Source organism: Lolium rigidum, chromosome 6 (genome assembly GCF_022539505.1).
Source record: "Lolium rigidum isolate FL_2022 chromosome 6, APGP_CSIRO_Lrig_0.1, whole genome shotgun sequence".
Taxonomy (NCBI): domain Eukaryota; kingdom Viridiplantae; phylum Streptophyta; class Magnoliopsida; order Poales; family Poaceae; genus Lolium; species Lolium rigidum.
Window position 1 is genome coordinate 295,292,743 of NC_061513.1, and position 17,601 is coordinate 295,310,343.

A 17,601-nucleotide genomic window follows, 5' to 3' on the forward strand; every position below is an offset into this window, starting at 1 on the left:
CGGAGGACTCTACACCGCCATGGTCGCCTCCGGAGTGATGAGTGAGTAGTCTACCCCTGGACTATGGGTCCATAGCAGTAGCTAGATGGTTGTCTTCTCCCCATTGTGCTATCATTGTCGGATCTTGTGAGCTGCCTATCATGATCAAGATCATCTATATGTAATTCTATATGTTGCGTTTGTTGGGATCCGATGAATAGAGAATACTTGTTATGTTGATTATCAAAGTTATGCTTATGTGTTGTTTATGATCTTGCATGCTCTCCGTTATTAGTAGATGCTCTGGCCAAGTAGATGCTTTTAACTCCAAGAGGGAGTACTTATGCTCGATAGTGGGTTCATGCCCGCATTGACACCGGGACAAGGACGTAAAGTTCTAAGGTTGTGTTGTGCTGTTGCCACTAGGGATAAAACATTGATGCTATGTCTAAGGATGTAGTTGTTGATTACATTACGCACCATACTTAATGCAATTGTCTCGTTGTTTTGCAACTTAATACCGGAGGGGTTCGGATGATAACCTCGAAGGTGGACTTTTAGGCATAGATGCAGCTTGGATGGCGGTCTATGTACTTTGTCGTAATGCCCAATTAAATCTCACTATACTCATCATGATATGTATGTGCATTGTCATGCTCTCTTTATTTGTCAATTGCCCAACCGTAATTTGTTCACCCAACATGCCGTTCGTCTTATGGGAGAGACACCTCTAGTGAACTGTGGACCCCGGTCCAATTCTCTTTACTCGAAATACAATCCATCGCAATACTTGTTTCTACTCGTTTTCTCTCGCAAACAATCATCTTCCACACAATACGGTTAATCCTTTGTTACAAAGCAAGTCGGTGAGATTGACAACCTCACCGTTTCGTTGGGGCAAAGTAGCTTGGTTGTGTTGTGCAGTTCCACGTTGGCGCCGGAATCTCCGGTGTTGCGCCGCACTACATCCCGCCGCCATCAACCTTCAACGTGCTTCTTGGCTCCTCCCGGTTCGATAAACCTTGGTTTCTTTCTGAGGGAAAACTTGCTGCCGTGCGCATCATACCTTCCTCTTGGGGTTGCCCAACGAACGTGTGAAATACACGCCATCGTGGACGCGATGATCGCAAATGCTCCCGCAGGTCGTCGTCGAAGGCTTGCTCGTCCTCCAAGACAGCAGGGCAACCATCTCATCGTCGTTGTCCATGGCTAAAGCAAAATCAATGGTTAAAATTGCGCCGAGGCAGACGACGGAACAAACAGCCGCCAATCGCGCCTACCCGGCAAGTCGTCGAGCACCTTCTCGTGCGCGGAGGTGGGGCGGATTTGACGGCGCGTTCGGGACGCGCCGGCGACGCGGCGGGCGGCGCCACGACCGGCGGAGCCCCGGCCGCGACAACGGTGCCGACTCTCGGCAGAGATCGACGCCCAAACGGCCGGGAAATCCGGGCCGCGGCGGCGGGTGGGAGGCGCGGGAAGGAAGGAGCGACGAGAAAAGAGGCGCGAACCAACGGTTTATGCAAATAGTCGCCGACATGCGGGAGCCCGCCTCGCTGTTCGTTGTGTCCGGCGTCCCCGGCGCGTCCCTGTGGGACGGGGACGGGCTCGGGCGCCGGACACCGTATCGGGCGCGCCGGACAAAATGGGCTGTGACGCGGCGCTGAACGGTTTTTTGTCCGGCGCGCCCCAAATCCCTTTGGGAGACGCGGCTGGAGATGCTCTAAGTGCTTAAGGTCAAGTCATGGTATTGGTACTATGGTAGGCATATATCATTATCAGAGACCGACCGTCAACGATCGATCGAGTAGCGAGACGAAGAGGACCAGATCGATCGAACTTACGATTTCACGACCCGGCCGGCCTATCACATCCTATTTTCCTTTTTTTCTGCAAGTAACGACATTCCATTTTCCTTGGAGCTGCATGACGCTGCGTCGAAAAGATCACCACAGATTTTTTTTTCAAGACTCAACTTGGCAACTTGAACTGACAGTCGGTGGCGACTGAAAAGGAACAGCCATGGCCTTCATCTTTCTGCTCCGTGGGGACTCTAGGCCCATCGCTGTGCTGCTCACCTGTGCTGCTCACCTGTACAAACAAATAAAAAACTTTCTATGTACTCTCTACATCTCTACTAATAAGTTACGACATAGATAGCAACTTCGTCCGTTCCCACTCTTCGTACATTGGCCTGCCAACAACAGCTAGGAAACCTGAGAAGGACAAGGAGAAAAGTATCAGACCATCGCACGTCCTGTCACCGTACGTAGGAAACTACTAGGAAATATGCCCGCGCGTTGCGGCGGCTTGATTTTTACTGTATATTATATTATGGAAGTACCATCAAGAATATTTGAGAATATGTTTTTGCTAATTTTCAGGTGTCTAAAACTGTCCATAAATCTCAGTCACCTAAATTGCATACATTTGAATATGTTACTGTATTTGTTAGATGTTTAGCACTGCCCATCTCAGTCATCTAGAAATTCCAGTCCATTGAAAACATGGTCTATTTCTCAATTAGCATAGCATCCTATGTTTCCTTTCTAGTGAAAAAATCCCAAGTAACAGCCATTCATGTTTGCAAATATGTAAAGATGTAGAAAATCATTTCAAATCTGCAAGTACCTTATAGCAGTAAAGTGCATCACTGTAACAAGTCATGTTAATCTACCAAAGAAAGACCCGAGCCACCTATCAATATCTTGCACATCAAGGTCATGCTAATCTAGCAAAGAAAGGTCATGCTAATGTGTTGTATGCACATTATTTTTTTGAACAGTCATATACATAATTGTAAACATGCATGAAGCACCGGATAAAATCCCTCGACATGACTATGGATGCTTCATCATATCTCTCGAACTGTAAGTTCCAAGATTTTCCAAGAACCTGTGTGCACTGGGATCAATGTATAAGCTAATGTAAAGTTGAAAAACAAATTCAGCAGACCTGTCCTCTGTATCACGTAACCCTTGGCATCGATGGATATCAAGACCAAGTAGTAGTACACATCTCAAGCACCGTGTATGCACTGTTGGAATCGATTAATATCCATCCAGACCAAGTAAATACATCTGAAGCCATAGGCAGAACAACTTGACCAGGAAGATCGCATCCATGTAGAAATCGGACTACTGAGCTGGATACTCCACGCAACCACGCCCGACGGTCGAAGAACGGGCGCCGCCGCGACCAGATGCCCCCGCATGTCTCTCCCCTTCTCGCTGGACTCCGGGTGCAGGGCGAGGCATAGGCGGCGGTACCGCCGCTTGATGTCCCCGTGCGTGACGCCGTCACAGCCGCTCGTATGCGAGGTCCAGACGTCGATGCTGAGGACGGAGTAGCAGCTCCTTCCAGTGGCGCAGAGACATAGCCGCGGTGGCGTGGCCTCATTGGCGGCGAGAGAGTGCGCGAGGCCAGGGAGGTGCGAACCGCACCCCATCGCCCCATCCATCCCTTCCGCCCCTTGTTTCGTTGTCGGACGGCGCGACCTCTATCCCAGCTGCCGTATAGGTACCGGTGGCTGAGGTGAGGTGCCCCTCAATCAGGGTAGGTGACAGCGTTAGAGAGTCCTTGGAGGCCTGTGCCGGCAAACAGGGCAGGCCGGGGATGCGTCGTCGCTCCATCGCTGGAGCAGAGCTGGCCAGCCGTGGAGGAGAGGCGTGGGCAAGCGCGGCGTCAACCTCCCATCGTGAAGACTACGGATCTAGGAGCACACACAAATCAAATGGCGTTGGGTACCATCAGCAGCAGCATGCACGAATTGGGTACCTTGGCGCCGGGGGCCTGGTCTGCGGAGGGGAGCGGAGCAGCGTCGGCCGCGCAAGGAACTGCAGCGGAGGTGACGAGTATGAATCGGACGGCGCTGACTTGTGGCGCAATGGGGAAATAGGAGGCTTCGTTCAGGGAGGACGAAGAAAAACAGATGAACCAAACCAGTACCATGGCAGTTCCTGTATTATGCGATTTGGTGGGAGGGCAAAACGGTCCCAAAAAAAGCGTTGATGAAACTTTTTGGTAGAAACCTTAGCTCCTTTATTATTAGGTATAGATATTTCTCATTTGGAGTCTAATATAATCACGATCGGAGTTGTGTCCATATTTTTATTGATTGGATCGCAGCTTTCCTTCTTGCGAGCGAGGAAAAACCGGATCGAATCGCGTTCCTTCTCCCCAGCGAGAAAAAACAGATCGGAGCGAGGGGGGAGCGCCTATCCACCGCTTTTAGGCCTTGTTCGGTTGCTCCCAACCCGGCCGGTAATGGGCCGAAATCCGCGTGGGTACACCGGTGTTGGACTCCCAGGGATTAAATACCGGCCCGCGCATAGGACACGTTCGGTTAAACCGCGCCGGTTTTCTGTCCCGCCCGGTTTTGTCCAAAAACTCCCCATTTAGCCGGTTTTTAAATACACTAGGGCAGACCCGTGGATTGCATCCCGAGCAACGCGAACGAATCGAACATTTCCTCTCGGCTCTCTCCACAACGGTGGCGGCGGCGACTCGACCGGAGGGGACGGCGGCGGCGACTCGACGGTGGCCGGCGGAGGAGAGGAGCTCCTCGACTTGACGCCGCCCTTCCTCGACGCTGGCGGAATCTCAAGACCTTCGGCATCTCCCCATCAGGGGCGGCGGCGACGCATCCTGGAGCCTGCAGCCAACGGCGGCAGCGGAAATGCGTGGAGCAGGTGGCGACGGCGACACGTCTTGGACCCGACGGCGGTGATGCGTCCTAGGTCGGGGTGGCCGCAACGAGTCCTGCAGCCGTTGGAGGCGCCGCGCCCGGGAGCCGGCGGCAACGCACCATGGAGCCAGCGGCGATGCATCCTGAGTCAGGGGCGACCGCGACGATTCCTGCAGCTAGCGAAGCACCGCGCCTTGGAGCCAGCGGCGACAGTGACGTGTCCTGGAGCTAGCGGCGGCGCGATACGTCCCGGAGCCGGCCGCAGCGCGTATTCCTCGGGCTGACAGCAGCTATGCATCACCACGGCCGTCACATGTGATGATTGCTGCCCGCCGTGGTCTGTGATACTTGTTACCTGCAGGGATTAACCGAATGGAAATAAATTTGAGAGATTGGTAGGGATTGTGGGGAGAGACGTAGTGGGGATTGGGGTGATGGTTCGGGGTTCACCCGTATACCTGCAGGGATAGATTCTCTAGTGGATTTAACGTATTGCAACCGAACGAAGCCTTAGCGGGAGCGAAGGCTTTCTCCGCTTAGGTTCTTCCTACCGGGCCATTCCAAACGTGGCCCAATAAGTTTAGTTTAGATTTCAAAATTCGAACTAAATTCTAAACAGAACAAAATTCAAAATCAAACAAATTCAAAACGGAACAATTTGAAAACAAAGAATTTTAAAATCGAACAAATTTCAGATTTGAACAAAATTCGAATTTGAACAAATTTCGAATTTGAAACAAATTTCGAATTGAAACAAATTTCGAATTTGAACAAATTTCAAATTTGAACAAATTTGAAATTTGAACAAATTTTGAATTTGAACATTTTTTAAATCAGAACAAAAACAAATCTGAACAAATTTTGAAATCAGCAAAACCAGCAAAAACCGAAAAAGAAACAAACCAGAACCGAGAAAACATGAGAAAGCCCGAAAAAACAAAAACCAAAGGAAAAAAAACCGTACAAGGTAGGCGCTAATGGGCCGGCCCATCCGTCCGCCGCTTCAGGCGGGAGCGAATCGCTCCCGCTATGAGCGGGGAATAGGGATTGCGGAGCGAGGGCCTTTTTGAACAACAAAAAAAAAAAAAAAAAAAAAAAAAAAAAAAAAGGCCCTTGTTTCCATCTGAGTTCCAATCACGCACAATTCGTAAAAAAACCGTTCAGAAAACATATAACTGAATGTCCATGTAGGAGCGATCAGGACTCGGCCCGGACTCGGTCGTTCTCTGCTATAATGTCTCAACCTTCGTCGTCGCCCACTCCCCAAACCCCGTGAAAAAAGACACCACCCATGATCAGACTGGACGCCGATTTCATCTTCCTAGCAAGCAGAAACCAAACTCATCTCTATGGCATCGAAACCATTGAAATCGGAGTAGCAGAGCTTGACACGGTTGCGAAGAACACGAGGCCGAGAGAGTGGTTTGCTCTGGCATCTCCGGCTAGAGGTGGTTGTCACCCAGAAGTCGTACACATGTATTTATGGACGTGGACGTGGTTGATATCTATAACTCAAACACAGACGTGGTTGATATCTATAACTCAAATACAGACGTGTCTCGTATAATGAGTATTACAAGGTATAAGAGGCAGATCGAGTTGCTCACTTTCATCAGATGTGTGTTAGCTTGTGTTTTTTTTTCGTCACTTCAACTCGAAACATTGCATGTGATCTAAGATTTGGCATGTACGGATTGTGGGAACTGCAAAGTTTCTATGTGATTTTGGGACTGGAGAATTACAATATTTTTAGTGTTTGTGAAATTTGGAGGAATGTCAAATGCTCTCACCTAGCTTCGGAGTATCATGGTGCTCGAGTGTGTAGAACTTAATGTGGCCTTTGGCGTAGAGTGTTTGCCAGAGCTTATCACACTGTGAGGGGCTGCCTCTATGCCATCAATTATGGGGCACCAGCAATTTAGATTGAGTATCCAACACGAAAAATGTCAAGCTATGGCATAATTTTTGCCGTCAAGAACTTCCAATTATTATCTACAATGGATAAAGAGACAATAGAGAGGAAGTTTATGACTGATCCGCCGCAACGCGCGGGCATTCAGCTAGTTCTTAAATAAGTGGACATCTCGCTTTAAACTTTGTCCACAAATGAGTTTACTCCTATCTTTTCAATACACTTTAATTAATTCTCTCTCATCGTACAAAAATCAAACCCAATAATATTAAGCGCATATTTTTTTTGTTTTCTACATGCACTTAGTTTATTGGAGGTGAAAACATTAAAGAGTAGAGATGCATGTTCCTAATGTATTTTTTACTGCACTTCATAATTTATCTTGAAAAATTCGTATATACATTTATTTTATTTGTGGATGGAGGGAATAATTAAGGTGATAAAAGATTCTCAACAAAGGTAAGGTGATAAAAGACCTTGAACAGATCATTAGGTGCTCTAGCTCTAGAGCATATTATATGTATCGAGGGAGGGAAACGGCACCAACATATTCATGGGAAGAGTATACAAACACACACACCGGTCGGCTATGTCAATTGGCGCTCTTGCTACTAATTAGGGCATGCGAAAAAGCCAGTGCAAAGGAAGTAGAAGTCTGGGGATTTACCCACCCGAAGGAGTCATGAAAATCAATGTTAAGAGCATCTCCAGTCGCGTCCCCCAAACCGTCCCCCAAAGCGCGCCGAATCGAGCGTTTGGGGGACGTGTTTTGTTCGTGCCGCGTTTGGGGGACGTCGCTCCCCAGCCGCGTCCCCCAAACGCCGCCCCCAATCAGAAATTCAAATAGATGCATTCAAAAGAGATCGTTCCCGCCGGTTCGTCGCGATCGGAGTAGCGGCGATCGATCAAAGTATCGGGCGCGCGATCATATTACTGCACCGTGGTGCATGCAAATTAGAAGAAGGGGTTGGTCGACGGCGTCGTGTCCTCGAGTCGACGCAGTTCCGTCGAGCACGACGACCTCGTCGCGATCCGCTCGTTCCCGTGCATGGTGCGTCCGCCTCCGTCGCCGACGCGGAGGCCGACGCAGGTGTAGCAAGAGAAGACGCGTCGACCTGCTCTTGCTGCGCTGCCGCTGCCGCCGATGCCGATGCCGCTGCCAGGGCCGCCGCGTCCGCCGCCGCCATTTTGGCTTCGATGTCGTCGAGGATCTGGCCTTTGAAGAAGTTGTGCGCCGCTCGCGTCCGGGGAGACATCCTCCTCAGCACCGGCACCGTCGTATTCGAGCGGACCCCTGCGGCCGGTGAAAGGGCCGTCGTCCGGACCGGGTCCTGGCTCGCGTTGCTCGTACGCCGGGGAGTAGAGGTTGTTGGGGTTGAAGCCGCCGTGCGGCAGCGCATCCTGGTAGTGCGGCGACAAGTTAGGCGTCACGCACCCGGGAGTGGCGGAGGGCCGTCGTTGTAGAAGGCGGCTTGCGACGGAGAGAAACTCCCGGAACGTACACCGGCACGTTCGTACTATATGGGCTCGCGTTGGTGGCGGCGATACACCCGGCGATTATGCGTCAGTGCTGGCGCGCCGCCGCAGCCTTCTTCTCCAGCCTCCGCCGCCCTCCGTCCTTTCCGCTCCGCCGTCGATAGCTTCCGGCGCAGTGCAATCTTGCTGCCATTCATCTTCGGTCATGCCTTCAGCTTCTTCTTCGCAGCCGGCGCCTTCCGCGGCTTCGCGAACGGCGCTTTCGCCCCTATCGTCGCATTGCCCGGCGGCTTCTTGGCCGCTTTCTCGCCATCTTTTTGGGGCTGTCGGCGGCGCCATGGAATGGGGAGAGGGTAGCGGCGGCGGGTGCACGGCGGGAGGGAGAAAGAAATCGGCGGGATAGGAGAAATGAATCGGCGGCAGGATATGTTTTGGGAGGCCCGTGCGCGGCGGTATAGGCGCGATTTGGCGGGAGCGGCGGGATTTGGCGGGAGTGTGAGACGAATTTTCCCTGTGCCGCCGACGGGTCGGGCCCGCGTCGGTTGGCCTCGCTTGCGTTGTGTCCGGCGTCCCGGAGCGTCCCCCGTGGGACGGGGACGGGCTCGGGCGCCGGACACCGTATCGGGGCGCGCCGGACAAAAAAGGGCTTTGGGAGACGCGGCTGGAACGCTTTTTTTGTCCGGCGCGCCCCAAATCGCTTTGGGGGACGGTTTGGGGGACGCGACTAGAGATGCTCTAATGCTGCTTATAGCTCGGCTTCCTCGCCACCAAATGCGACTCATCACTGTTCAGCCTCAAGTGAGGCGACAATGTGGCCTATCTACTAGTCTACGTCGAGGACATCATCCTCATGGCAAGCTCCACCACACTTCTTCACGAAATCATCACTGTGATCCTCGTTGTGTTATCCATGAGTGATCTCGATGAGCTTCATCACTTCCTCGGCATCAACTTGCGGCGCAGTGTCGTCGGCCTCCACTTGTCGCACGCATAGTATGCCCTAGAGATCCTTGATCGCTACAACATGCTCAACGCCAACCAGATCCCGACACATGTCGGCACCGAGTTGAAGCTAGGCCTCTGATGGGGCAACGGTCCATGCTTTGTCCAACTAGTACTAGTAGGAAATAGCCTAGTGGTGGCGTGGCAAAATCTCCATTAGTCGGCAACATTCTATTTTCCTACCCTTGGTTCGTTAGTTGTACTTAGCTTTCCTTAGCCGCTAATTTTTTCCCCGCTTTTCTCCTTCGTCTAGTTTGAGACCCTCGCAAACACTCGAACGGAGGGTCGCGTCAGGTCAAAGGCCTTAACCATTACATGTTGATGGGTGGGGCCGCTTAGAGACAGTTCCTCCCTTGGCCTTGACATGTTAACGGATGGGGCCAGGAGACACATCGGACCAGCCATCATTCTCTCGCTTACGTGGGCTGCTTTATTTTCTGATTTTGTGGCCGGCGTAGCCAATGACAAATGGAGCTGATCTGTGGGCCCACCACTGCCAATGACCGATGGGGGCGTAATGTGGGGCTGGAGCAGCTACTACCCAAACATTGACATGTGAGGTCGTGTATGATAGGTGGGATCATCCGCTCCGGCCACCCAACCCCTAGCCCCAAGCACCTCCTACCTCACCCGCGCACAGAGCAGTCATCGTGGTGCCTCATCACATCGCCGGCTCCATCCTCCAGCGGCGGCAGACGTACTGCGGCGCTGCACCTCAACCACAGCTCAAGCACTTGTTTCGTCTGCACACATTGTACGTCGAGGCAGTACCCATCGCAGGCAGGTCCGCTGCACGCAAATCCACCGCCCACGACAGATGGGATTTGTTTCGCCACCGTAGCCCAACGAATGGTCACACCAATTGCTAGCATTGCTTCGTAAGACCAACACTCCTGCCCCGTCCACCCTAATCGATTCAGTTCCCGTAATTTCCTCGAGATTGCAGGTGCGAAATTGTTCTCGATGTCTGGTCGTAGCAGGTACACCAGCGAGCGTGGGGATTCGGTCATGTCGTGGCCATGTTCTCCTTCTCCTACCTCGTCGGAAGTGCAGGTAGCTCATGCTCTTTATACTACAGTTGAATTTGAAATGTCGCCATGGCGTGTTGGAGTGATGTCAATTGGATTTTTGTTTGAGGATTTTCACAGTTTGCTAGGCAAGCCGATGAATCCAAGTTTGGTAAAAATGAACTAGTTGATTATACTGAGAATTTCACGGTACTCACGAAGGGTCAAGAGAGATTGTATAAAGGGGAAATCATATACATGGTGAATCTTGATTTATCCTGTAACAGTGGAGAGATTCCTGAAGAAATCAGGGCTCTTATAGGACTGAAAAGCCTGAACTTATCATGGAACAATTTCAACGGAAAAATCCCTGAGAATATTGGCGACTTAATTCAAGTGGAGTCACTCGACTTTTCACACAATGAGTTGTCCGGTGAAATCCCTTCAACCTTATCGGCTCTCACATCATTGAGTCGCCTGAACATGTCTTGCAACAATCTGAGTGGAAGGTTACCATCTGGAAATCAACTGCAGGCACTTGAAGACCCGGCATCTATTTATGTTGGCAACCCGGGCCTCTGTAGCCCTCCTATCTCGCTGAAATGTCCATCACAACCTGAGCCAACTCCAGAACATCATGAAGATGCAAGCGACGATGCGGTTTTGTTTTTCCTCCCCATAGGTTCTGGGTATGTGGTAGGTCTCTGGGTAGTTTTCTGCACCTTCTTGTTCGAGAGTAAATGGAGAGCTTCTTGGTACTCCCTGTATGACCGGGCTTGTGTGCAAGTGTGTGTTACCTGGGCTTCCCTGAGAGGTAAAATGGGGTAGGAGCTGAGATCACCAGCAGTTGTTTGGTCTCATGTAACTACCGTGGAGATTTATCATGTATCAATCGATGTTCAAGTGTATTAATTGTACTGGAAGATTTATCATGTATCAATCGATTCAATTGTAATGTACTGCAAGTAGTCACACATATGTATTGTACTGATTATGATGTCATAGTTTGTATTGTCTACATTAAAAGTGCTATACAGTACAATTCACGTTTTGTAGTGCCATAATCAGTTATCTTCTTATGAAAGAAAAAGCTTTGGCACCAAGGAGTCTTTGTACAATTTAAAGGACTATGTCCATAAGGATCATACTTCTTCTGCCACTATTACTTGGATCAGTAAATTGACAAAGTACACTTGGTTGCCTAGTGTGCTGATGAAGAAGAGATGACACTTGGGAAGTATGTTCTTTATATAGCTACCGAAATGTTGCAGGCCCCAAGTCTAAACTGTCTGTGAAAACATATATCTTCCTCTGGCAATTGTTCCCGGATTCTGAACTGACCAAAGAAAGATTAAGATAGGGGATGATTACCCGGGGGGGGCCCAAGTATTTCTCTGCCATCGTGATGAATCAGCTGGGCATCTTTTTCTTTGGTTATGTGGTAGCTAAAACTGTTTGCAGGTGCTTGTTTTTGTACTGCCTTTGCCAGACTCCACTTGGCGATCTTATGTGTGCATGCTTAAGTTTCTGGAGGGTTGAAGAATTTTTACACTGCTGGCTTAGCTGCAATGTGCTGGGCTATTTGGGAAACCTGAAACGAAACATGATTTGAAAAGAACCCTCTTGGATCTCTGGAGTGGAATAATTTTCGGGGTGCTGTTTTTATTAACTACTTGGTGGATTTGCAATCCGAATATTTGGAGGGCATGATAAAAGGCTATGTGCGTCCGTGCTTCTGGACAAGGGATCTCCAGGACTTCGGATCGCAGGAGCACTGGGGGTGCCGGTAAGTTGCAATTGGAGGTGATTGACAGTTGGTTGCTTATCTGCTGTAGCTAGTGTTCTGTAAAAGACCAATACTGAAACATTTTGGATGTCCAGACCCTGTGGGAGAATTTGTCGGTGCTGTTACGCTATATTTGTCAGAATAGGATGTTGGTGGTTGTAATGGTTATTTTAAACGGTTGAATGAATGAATCCTCCTGGTTTGTGTGGATGTCGTTTGTGTTGCTTGTGTTTGGACTGTTACTGCTCCTGCTAGGTTACTCCATCCTATACAGATCTGTTCAGTTGGGGGGGCATGTCACACGTATGTAGGCTAGTAAGCGAAACTAAATTCGTCGGAGACTTTAAGCTACCATTACACCCTCTAAAGTCAAACACAGTGCTTACAAGATCACTCCCGATCGTCTTCAGTTAGCTACGGTGCATGGATTAGAGAGTGACCGGTTCTTCAGAGTTCAGATAGTTAGCTACTTCCTTCGATCCCTTTTAGTTAACTCGGATTTAGTATAGTTGTACTAAATCCGAATCAATTAAAATTTGAAAAAGGATAGGAGGGAGTAGTTTTCAGTTATAGCTTTATTTCGTGATGTGCTGCGCGATGTGGTCGGGGAATCGCTTGATAGAGTTGGATTGTAGGTCAGCTAGTTCAGTTGTAACCTCCTTTATATGTTGAATGACAAGAGAAAAAAAGAAAGTCAGAATCGGATCGTGGCGGTTTTCCTTGGACCAAAATCTCTATCGTTCTCTGTTTCACTGCAGTGTCAATCTTCAGAAAATTCATAACAGTGGGGACACATTTCCACCCATCCGAGCCAAGTTCGAATCCGTGGCCTAACAATTTTGGGCTATCTGGCCATTCTTCTTAATATGATGCGGAGGTGCTAGTGTTTTAGGCGTCAGTTTGTCTCTGTGTGCAGTCAGATAGTAATTGCTCACACAAACTAAATCATACGAGAAACCAACAAATGGCTCTCACAGACTCCCAGCCACCTTTTTGTTCAGTTCTTCTCTTGCACTGGTCTGAACATAAACTCATGAGTGGCAAGAGATTGGCTGACAAAACAATGTTCCGACATAATACATTCGATCATGTGAACTCATCTACTCGTAAAGCTTCCTTCAAAATTAAAAAATAAAATCTACTCAGAAAGGGCAAGAATGGACAATTCAAGTTTGGTGCTGCCATAACTATATCTGAACAAGTAAATGCTCCTGAGTCTGTCCACTCACACAATAATGGTGTCACTCACAGCTGGCCTGGTACTATACAAAGCAGAACACACAATTTTTTTGTTGCGACTAAGGCGATACAGATAAATCATATAAATCCATGTACTAACCAGCGAATGGTCTGACGAGGTGCACATGCTACATTACTTTGTTCTGTTCAAACTGCCATTACTATGAGAGGGAGAAAAGGGGAAACGATGATGCCAACACATACGTGAAAAAAATCAGAACCAAAAACCAGAAGGATCAATCATGCCATGCTGTCAACACATGAAACTTCTCTAAACACAAGATTCACCACTGGATACAATTACCATTGAAACGGTCTGGTGCAGAACTGCCCAGCTCTGTCAAGACATGAAGACAACCAAGTTCTAAATTGACGGTTGGCTGCGAATTTTCTAAAAAGAAAAGGCGGGTCTAAAGAGTTGCTAAAGCAGACCATGCAAATATTAGGAACACACATTGATAAATACATGAACAAATCAGCGCAGCAGAACAGCGAGAAATTATCTAACAATAACAGAAATCGCCAAATAAAAGACAGTCGGAGTGCATGCCTAGTTTGTAGACTAGCGGTGGTGCATAATTCATGAAATCTTGGTCACTGAATAAACAAGTCATGCTAAGTTGATTAGCCAGTTTGGTGTCAAAGGTCCATCTTCATGTGTTGCCGTCCGATGACCCTTACGAGCTCACCATGTTGAACTGGAACTTGGACAGCTGCTGCGGGATGGTGGAAATGACAGGTCCGTACCGCTGCATCCACATACATAGAAAGCCAATTTCAGGTTTCCATTCACACATTTAAGACAACATAAAAGCATGATAGAATTAAAGCTGCGCCGGGAAATATAGCCATGTGAGAATTAGCTAACTCGGTACGGAGTTTTATAGGCTTTACTTGAAACGGTTCGGTCTGAATTTGGTTTTAAAAAACTGCAGGTTACAACTGCCATACCATATACCTATGGCCTGGAAAGATATAAATGGTAAAAAACAAGCCACATCCAATGGCACCAAAGAAACCCAGATCAATGAAGTTTCATAGCTACCCCTTAAAAAAAAGTTTCATAGCTGGAAGATACAGATACTTTCTCACAGATATCAACTGCCATTCTTTTATGTGCAGCAAAACAAAACTGATTTATCAGGACACATAGTTGTTAAGAGAAAAAAAATCTATGTCACTGGCCTTTTTATTAGGCATATGCATCAACACACTTGGGTACAATGTTTCAAAACATCATGCAAAGCTAAGTTTCAGAGTGGGGGGCACTGCCACTTACCTGAACATTGTCATAGAGCTCAAACAGTGGAACAGCAAGTAGCTTCAGGTTCCTTGGAACAGCGAAATACTCCTTTTCAGTCAGGTGAACAATGAAAAGCTTCTTGCACTCCTGTTCAACCGCATTGGTCATTTCCATTATCTAATCCCAACTCCCAATAATAGAGGGTAACAGAAACCCCTTAAAGCAACAATGTACCTTGGGCTTGGCTATATGCGGAGGGCAGTAAGGGTACATCACAGTCTCAAAGTTTGGCCTCCACCAGACAGCAACACACTCACCAACCTTGAAGTGGTAAACATATTAAATCTTTATCCGAATGGGTACAGTTCTCGTAACGCAATATCTAAGATTAAAAACACCTCACAACATTGTAAGCATTTGGTAACAGAAACGGAACCCAAGATTACTGTAAGCAGAAGCTAGATAGGCAAGTTCACACTGATTCCAAGCATTTCATACTTCATTATGTACATAGCAAAGACTGTACAGAAAGAGTACACTGCAGTGCAACATAACTACCTACAGATGTCCATTGTGAATATTGTTGTATATAAACATATGGACATGGAAAATTATATTGGTGCATTAGTGAGACAGTAGGCAGTTCATGCTCTAAATCTTGAAAGCTGAGAACATGATATCTGTATTTATCAGTCAGCGGCAATGCCACTGTTCCATTTATGTACAGCTGCAATATAGCACATATGGAGCAATATATAATATTCATGACATGCCTTAAATAAGATATAACTATTATAATCATGGTTAGTAGATCACTTTCAGAAAACAAAAAACAAAAAACAAAACATGGTAGTAGGTGGGTTGATGAAAGCTGAAATAGCAGTTTAGTCATTTATTTCTTCCAGGTGCGGATACTCTCCTGTGCAGCAGGATTAACTATGATTTAACAAGGTAAAAAGTGACCAGTTGCAGCAAAACTAGGTAATGCACTCTGACCATACACAATCAACAAAAATACTGAGCTTCTCTCGAATGCCTTACCTGCCAGTTAGGTGGAAAAGTAGGAGAATTCACTGCAAGTTTGCTGGACAGCTTTCTTTTCAGGCCCTCGATTTCTGTAGAATCCCAGATACGTAAGCAAACACATGATAGTTTCATGTACAAGGAACATGATAGAAAAGTGGAGCAACACAAAACCGACCATTTTCTCCAGGCTTCAACCGTCCACCAGGAAGTTTGCAAAATGTGTTCCCAATCTGCAACAGCAGAATGTGGGGGTGATTGTGCTCTTGCACCTGCATAGGATAACACGAGTAAATATTTCAGTTTGTTTGCCAGATCACGAAGTCCATTGATAAATTGCCATTGCATGAAGTTGCCAACAATTAGATGTTTCGAAGCATAAAAATGCATACAAACATGATTATGAGATGGAAGAGTAGAAACATACCAACAGGATTGCTTCAACACTTGTCCTCATTCCTTCTTTCATGTAGCTGCCATTTGCCAAATTAATTAGAAAGTTGATCAATTTGACAGAACAAGGTTGACAAACATGTTAGCGAAGGAGCCAAACTGGTCACAGGATACTGAAAAGGCAACTATACTGCAGTCAACAGAAGAAACATCAAAGCTTCTATACCTATTTTCCTTTATGACAAATATTGATTTGACATTCCAGGCCAGTCTACCAACAAATTATCATGTAAAACTACTAGTTACACAAGACAGCATAATTGCTAGTTACCTCCTTATGAAAAAGACGGATCTGCAAAGCACAATAAGTATTGTAGTTTGCCTGCTACACATATCTAGTGAAGGAACTCCATACATAAAGTAATACTAACAAGATGGAATAGTCGACCTAATAAACTAGATTGCTCATGCATTTCATTTCAAGCCAGCGCCAGCATACAACCCTCAATATAAAGCCAATAAACTAGAAAAAAAAATCATTTATTCAGAACTAGGTTTTCATGAAGCAATTCCCACCAGAACCTAAATCTGCGCTAAATCTTAATGGCAGTGCCGTTCATAAATTCGACTAAAATGTGCAACTGTTCATCTGTGCTCGCAACAATGTTCCCTATTACTCTCCGACAAACAACTCTACTCATGAATTCGGGACTTAACTTCCAAGATCTCCAACCCCTTAAAAAACGCGGAATGATCTGAGCTCTCAGGTTTAGGGTTCCAGGTGAGGGAAGGACACCGAGGGCCCGGATCAGGGAGGCTGGGGTGAGGCGGGGACGACTTACTTGACCTTCATGCGGGCGAGGCGGTCGGCGACGGAGGTGTCCTTCTCCATCTTGGGCTCCTTGGTGCCGAACGTGTAGTTGGCGAGCGGGTACACGTTCACCACCGACGACGACGACGAGGCGCTCACCATCTCCTCCTCGGGCGCTCCGCCGGGCTCTCGCTCCTCCTTCTTGGGGATCCGGTGGTCGCCGGAGGTGGTGGTGGCGGCGGCGGAGGCGAGGCGAGGCTAGTAGTGGGCTTTCGCTCGTGTCAGGCCGTTTTGATGAACGAGAGTTGCCGACGGAAGAAGGAACAGACACGGGCCTCATACTCCTGGTCCATGTAGACTCGAGGCCCATTTATGATTGATGTGCTGCTCGGCTGAAAACTTAAAAAGAAATAAAAAAACTAACCCTAAAAAACTTTAAAAATTTTGAATTGTTAGTTTTTTCGACGACATCCCCATCCCCTGCAACGTCGTTTCATCTAGGCTGTGGTTGCTGCGCTCCATGCCCCAGGCCCTGGATGAAATAAACGGTAAATTGGATGGTCAGTCGGTGTTGTGTCCCGCATATGTGCCTAGCTTGGGCCAATCAGGTGAGACAAAAAAAAATATAGTGTGCAGATTGTCACCAGCACATATAAAAAAAATCAGTAATAGTTCAGATCTAATGATGGTGACCGGGGCAGCGACAACGACAAGATCATCTTGGATGAAATGGTTGGCTTTGTAAAGTCTTCAAGGTAGGTGTTGATGCCGGTGGCGAGATGGACAAGCTGGACGAGGCCAACAATACCAAAGTCACATTGCGGAGGGAGCTCCAAAACGAGAGGAAGAGCATGCCCTTCGACGATCTCAAGGATGATCAGGTCAAAGGTATCGAGGAGTGATAATCATCCATCGAGGGACGGGCTTCATCAAGACCATGTTGAACTATGTATTGCTATCCGTATAATACTGGTATAGAGAGTCTCTACCCATGTATTGTACCCCCTTGTATATGCTGCGTGTGGGGCTATTCCACACCGATATAA

The 17,601-nt window shown here is 47.8% G+C and overlaps 1 protein-coding gene across 1 annotated transcript; it reads right to left on the reverse strand.

Moving 5' to 3' along the window:
* Positions 1-13,527: 13,527 nt before the first annotated feature.
* LOC124662258 (pre-mRNA cleavage factor Im 25 kDa subunit 2-like) lies at positions 13,528-16,803 on the reverse strand. The gene is made up of 7 exons (XM_047200115.1): positions 16,587-16,803; positions 15,779-15,824; positions 15,530-15,623; positions 15,370-15,443; positions 14,563-14,649; positions 14,365-14,475; positions 13,528-13,834 (listed from the first exon to the last, which is right to left on the reverse strand). The coding sequence occupies exons 1-7, from the start codon at positions 16,715-16,717 to the stop codon at positions 13,763-13,765; spliced, it is 615 nt and encodes a 204-aa protein (XP_047056071.1). The 5' UTR covers positions 16,718-16,803; the 3' UTR covers positions 13,528-13,762.
* Between the last annotated feature and the right edge of the window lie 798 nt (positions 16,804-17,601).